Raw genomic sequence first — 6,343 nt, 5'->3', positions numbered from 1 at the left:
AACTTAATAATACTGTGCCCATTTCTAAAAAAAAATAAAATGCTTGAACACAAATCAACGAAATTTTTTTTTAAATTTAAGGTAGTTTACTTTCACAAATCTAGTGAAATTATGTCTTGTGAAACACTGCTGAATTAACAGTTTCCTCACTGGTCTTAGGAACTTTTTTTTTTTAAGAATAGCAACCACTGAATTTACGTGCCATTGCCTTGGCACTGTCTAGATATACATATATTGCATGTTTCTTCAAAACAATACATTTCACATTATATACATGGTTACTAATACTATAGGATGGTGCGGCATTTACGTCATGGTCAGTTGAGTTGATGAAAACATCTGTGTTTTCACCTGTTGCTTTGTGTTACCATTCAGCACTCCAGACTCAAGAACCATTGAGTTTCATGAAAATGGGTCTTTTATGAGATAAGGATATTTCAGAAGTTCCAGGATGTCCGCGCCAACTTACTGTTAATCAAGGCTATCACAAATGAGGACACAAATGAGGTCATATGAGGTCACAAATGAGGTCACAGGTACCCTGCTAGGAACAATGACAAAGGAATCACAGATCATCCCGATAGCTTGTTGCTTTACTTGAGACTAGGTGACTCATGACTGCATTGTGATGACCCGATTTTATAACTCAACAAAAAACAAAAACAATCAGAGTCCATGCACCCATTTTATTGGCTTTGGATGTATGCATTCTGGTCACAATAATATCACTTCCAGTGCAAGTTCACCATTCGGTGTTTCAGGCAGGAGAAACTACGACACCATTCTACACATGACGTCTATATCCTGGGGTGTGTTCCACTTATGAAAACAATGCTAACGTCTGCCAGTGTTTGCGCAAGTGGAGCCAACTATTTGCCACCAACATTGGTGAGCATTAGAAACAAAGGCGAACAGTCTTCCCGAGTTGTTAGCTATGTTTCCTAAAATGGCCAATACGCACAATGAATGGAATAATTTTTGTCCAGGCTGAGAATTTCTTCCCAAGTAAGTTTATAGATTATAAAATCTAAATCTTCGACCGTGTTCCCTGAATCTATTTCACAAATTGTAAACTACTGAGAGGGTTGGTGCCAGACTATTTTATGATTGGAGTGCTCTCAAGTTTTGTTTTAATGTGGCTTAAACATTTTGGTATGTTTCATCACAAATTTTAAATTATTCATCAGAGCAGACTGGTATTAATTTGTAATGAACTTTTATTTCATTGCTTTCATTTCTACTCGCAAGTTCCACAAATGAAGAAGTTACCTCGCTTTCAATTTAAAATGGCAGACCCATGCATAAAGTCTATGGGTTTTTTTGAAACCTTTGCTTCGTCTTCAGCTTTGCCTTCGACTTCTGAATCACTTAGAGGCAAACTAAACAAAAATATTTCAACTTTTGGCATATCAACTGATTGAATGTTCCTGAAGCATAACAGGCACCAAAATGTAGCTGGAGTTCCAGAAGTTGGGGGCCTAAAATCTCCTTAAGCTGAAGTCAAAGACAAAGCCAGTCGTTTCGAAAACGATGTATAATACTATCAGGATTGGTATAGGGGGCGCCGCCATTTTGACAAACACTTATTCAATGACATTACCGTTCCACTCGAGGGCTGCCACGCTCACAGGGCCAAGCTAATGAACGTAAACACGTTCGCGCGACTGGAATGAACCCTTGGCTGTTCAACTTGTAATCTGTGCCCAGTGAATTTGGCACGAGTTATGCGCACCATTAAAACACTTTTACACACATGGCTCGACTCTGACATAGGCAACAGGCTCACACGTCCTATCAGTGACAAGACAGCGCCCCCCCCCCCCTTGACTCTCATGAGTCAGTCCCACACCGCCCTCTACAGTTGATACTCTGACCACATACACCCCTAATATCGCATCACCTTGGGGGCAGCATACTTTGTGTTGCCATGGCTCCCGTGAGGATTGCAGTCGCTTGGCCGCCGTTTCCGTGTTTCTTTCGTCGGGCCATGGCCTGCTGGCGTTTCTTTTCGATTTCTGACAGGCTGCAGACATTCTGACTACTGGCTGTAAAAGCGAGAAAGAAAGACAAGTAAAATGTATTGGGTGATTCCATAAAGGGTACCAGGTCATTAAGTAAAGTTGGAGTCCAATTTTGTGTGTGAGTGTCTCTGTTCCATCTAATATAAGATTTTGTAATTCAGGACACATACTGGCTGCCTCCTATCTCCAGGAGCGATTATGTAAAGCAAAAGACCAATCAAACCAAAAATAATTTGAAGTCAATTTTAATGATACTTGCATGGCAAATTACACAGGTCAGGTGTAACAGGGACACAAAAAATAACACACTTTTGGACCCCACATTTATGGAATGACCCATCACTTAAATGTAACCCAACTCACTCTAGATTAAAGATCAGTCACTGAGATTTAGTAACCCTACCAGAAATTGTTCACTGTTATCAGAATATTAATTTCTAAATTGATCCAAGTTGAAATTTCTTTTTCCTTTTTTGTGCTTCTATGAAACGTCAGTGCAAGCCTCATGGAAACAAGAAATGTAGAACTATCATCATTATCTGTTTATCTCGTTACTTAAAGGGAATGTACAACATTTGCTCTTGCTGCAATTTTCAGTAGTAAATTGATTTGGGGGAGTAGAATGTTATAGCAAATATTGTTAAACTGATTTGTTTCACGTTTTGGGCTTGAAGATGCTGGAAAAACCAAGACAAACATCACGTTCTTGCAGTCTGGCTCCCTGACCCCACTTAACTTGTGAAACGGAGCAGTTTGTCAACTTTAGAGAAATTGTAAGGTAAGAGAATCAGTCTAGCAGGCTTGTACCCCTTCACAGGTGTGTAATCAATTGCATAGAAAATGCGGACAAACTAATTAAGAAAAATTAAGAGCAGTTTTTGAAAAAAGACAGTTTTCTCCAACGCTGGTCAACCGACCAGCGTTGGAAAAATACCACTTTTCTTGAAAATGTCAGCACACCAGGAGCCACGATTTTACAGGGTGCGTTCCCTAACAATCCAGTGACTGATAATTTAATCATTTCGTTTTTTTGATGTCTGCAATCTTTCCTTTGAAACTCAACATATCCACTGTCCAACTATGGCAGGCCGTTTTACAATTAAATGTCTGTACAGTCTGTGTGTATTCAAAGTTACATTTAAAGTATATAAGAGTAAGACCTTTTTTTGAAGCCAAGCCAAAACTTGTTTCACAGAAACGGTATATTTTTTGACAGGTTTAATTTCCACTTGCCTGTTTGAGTAGATATAGGAGGCCTCGGGTGTGCCACAGATGATGAAGGTGCTGGTTTATGAGATACTGATTGTCTAGCTCCTGATGTAGTTTGTTGCCATGTAGAATTCTGTTGGTGCATGTTTACAGATGTTGCAGAGGTTCTCGTTGTAGAGTTTACAGGTTTGGAGTCAGAGACAGTAGATGGTTGTCTGTGGGGCGAGTCCAATCCCGCACACAGTGATATCAACATGTCGTCTGTCAAGCTACTGTCAAATGGGTCAAGTTCTGGCTCTTGAACCATTTGAGGTCCAACGGTTGTCATTTTTGAGGCACCGTTTGTGGTTGAGCTCACAGTATTTGTTACAAGGTTTGTGATGCTATGACCTTTGGCCTGATGACTGGTGTCTCTTCGAAAATTGAATTTGTTGGTTGGGATGCTGCTAGTGACAGGCTTGTTAGGTTGGAAAGATTCTTTTGGAGGCTGGTGATCCATTTGACGCCCGACGTTTGCCTTTATTGAGACACAGTTTGAAGACGAACCGATGGAATTTCTAGCCGGCTTTGTGACACTAGTCACTTGCTTGTTCTGATTGCTGGTTCCTCTCTGAAAGTTGAATTTGTTGGTTGGGATGCTGCTAGTGACAGGTTTGTTAGGTTGGAAAGATTCGTTTGAAGACTGGTGATCCATTGGATGCCCGATGTTTGCCTTTACTGAGACACAGTTTGAGGACAAACCGATGGTATTTGTAACTGGTCTTGGGACATTAGTCACTGGCTTGTTCTGATTGCCGGCTTCTCTCTTGAAGTTGAATTTGTTGGTTTGGATGCTGCTAGTGACAGGTACGTTGGTTCCGAGAGACTCCTTTGAAGTTTGGTGATCCACTAGAGAGCTAAAGTTTGCTCCTTTAGGGGCACAGTTTGAGGATAAATCTATTACTGGCCTTGCGACACTAGCTGCTTTGGCCTGATTGCTGGTGTCTTTCTGGAAGTTGCTGCTGGCGACCGGGAGGTTAGTTTGGACAGATCCATTTGGAGATTTCTGTTTGGTTGCCGCATGACAAGTCTCCATTGCTTCTGCTTGGGACAGCTGCGCCAGCAGAAGTTCGTCGTCCAAATCTTCACAGTCGTCCCACAGACTATCGTTGTCAGTCGATGCCTGGTTGGTGATGGTCTTACTCAAAGCCGACTGATGATTCGTTGAGGTGCTGGAGTCGGACTGGTGATGGGAAATGTGGTTTTTGGTCGTGTGGCTAATGTTGGACTGGTTGTTGATCGCGCAGTGGGAAACAACAGACTGACTGGGGACTGACTGGCCAGTTTTGGACTTGAACACGAACGATTGGCCGACTTTGGACTGACCAGCAGTGGAATGGCCCATGTTTGACTGGCTGGTGTGGGAATGAGAGTTGGACAAGTGGCCAGTGTTGGGCTGACCAGCAACAGAATGGCCTACATTTGACCTACCAGTGACCGACTGACCATTGGTTGATTGAGTGGTGGACAATTGGCCATTTATGGACTGAACAGAAACTAAACGGCCTGAAGTTGACTGACTGGTGACTGCTTTAGTTCTGGTTGGCTGGGAGGTGGTTGTTTGGCCAGTACTGCAAAGACCAATCGAATGGCCAAAACTTGACTTACTACTGACTGACCGACCAGCGTTGGGATGAGGAGTTGACATTTGGCCAGTACTGGAATGACCAGTGACCAAACGGCCAGAAGTTGACTTACCGTGGACTGACTGACCATTAGTGGACTGAGAGGTGGATGATGGACCAAAACTTGCCTGACAAGTGACCGCATGGCCAGCATTTGACTTAGTTCTTACTGAGTGACCAGTGAAGGACTGAGATGTAGATGATTGGCCTATGTTGGACTGACCAGTACCCAAACGGCCAGAATTCAACTGATTGACCGACTGACCAGTGGTGGACTGAGAAGTAGAAGATTGGACAGTACTAGAATGAACAGTGGCCAAAGGGCCAGCATTTGGCTTACTTTGGACTGACCGACCAATGGTAGATTGAGAAGTGGACAACTGACCGATACTGGACTGACCAGAGACCAAGTGGGCAGCATTTGACTTAATATTGACCAACTGACCATTGATGGATGGAGTAGGTGATTTATAAGTAGCTGACTTACTAGTGACCAAATGGGCAGCATTTGTCTTACTATTGACTGACTGACCAATTGTGGACTGAGAAGTAGATGACTGGCCAGTACTAGACTGACCAATGGCCAAACAACCTACAAATGATTTACCAGTGACTGAGTGACCACTGTTGGGCTGTGCGTTACGATGACCAGTGGCCAAAAGGCTTGATTTTGACTTGTCACTGATGGACTGATAAGCGGCCAATGGACCACTGTTTGACTGACCAGCAATGGAGCAGCTTGATTTTGGCTGACCCGTTGCTGACTGACCAGTTTGAGAGGTGGACTGACCAGCAACCAAACGGCTACCATTTGACTGACCAGTGACTGAATGACCAGTGGAGGGCTGAGACCTCACCCGTCGACTAGAATCTGACTGACCGCGGCCAAAGTGACCGGTCTTGGGCTGAGATGTGGGCAATCTGCCAGTGCTGGTCTTCCCAGTGACCAACGGCCTTGTGCTTGCTTGGCAACGTGAAACTTGTTGGTCTTTCTTTGTCACTGTTTTAACTCCAACAACTTGTCCTGTCACTAGTACTTCTTCTGGGAGTTGTTTGTCACCACACACAGTTTCTTGGTGTTGGAGTTGTTGAACCATACACAACTGTTTCTGGTTTCCATCAGTTTCTGATATATTCTGCTCCTCATTTTGAACTCCTGTGACATCCATGGAAACACTGAAAAATCAATGCAACATGCAGACATTCATGTTAAAGCAGGAATTACCTTGAAAGTTTATGCTATCAAAATAAATTGACTTTTTAAATACCTCTAACCATATATACGGTACAAACTTCCAAAATTGAATTTTGAATTCCATTTTTTCAGATGAAAGTAACCCTAACAGAACTCGACCCATCCAAGCCCAACAGCAGGTTTTGTTGAAATTTGTTGGGATAGGTACAGTACCCCTAAACTGATGGTCTTTTACATTGGGTTTGGCATACCTC

At 42.8% G+C, this 6,343-nt stretch overlaps 1 protein-coding gene across 2 annotated transcripts in view; it reads right to left on the bottom strand.

Moving 5' to 3' along the window:
• Nucleotides 1–1,323: 1,323 nt before the first annotated feature.
• Nucleotides 1,324–6,343, bottom strand: part of LOC119744549 (flocculation protein FLO11-like) — a 13,615-nt gene continuing 8,595 nt past the window's right edge. For both annotated transcript variants that reach the window (XM_038220523.1, XM_038220522.1), the window contains exons 8-9: nucleotides 3,255–6,070; nucleotides 1,324–2,045 (exon numbers count right to left, since the gene is read on the bottom strand). In XM_038220523.1, coding sequence (XP_038076451.1) covers nucleotides 1,897–2,045; nucleotides 3,255–6,070 — 2,965 coding nt within the window. In that variant the 3' untranslated portion in view covers nucleotides 1,324–1,896. The remainder of the gene's footprint in view (nucleotides 2,046–3,254; nucleotides 6,071–6,343) is intronic.

The sequence above is a fragment of the Patiria miniata genome, unplaced genomic scaffold, assembly GCF_015706575.1.
Source record: "Patiria miniata isolate m_02_andy unplaced genomic scaffold, ASM1570657v1 HiC_scaffold_7, whole genome shotgun sequence".
Classification (NCBI taxonomy): Eukaryota; Metazoa; Echinodermata; class Asteroidea; order Valvatida; family Asterinidae; genus Patiria; species Patiria miniata.
The sequence above is the reverse complement of the archived record's forward strand: the minus strand, read 5'-3'. Positions and strand labels throughout refer to the sequence as shown.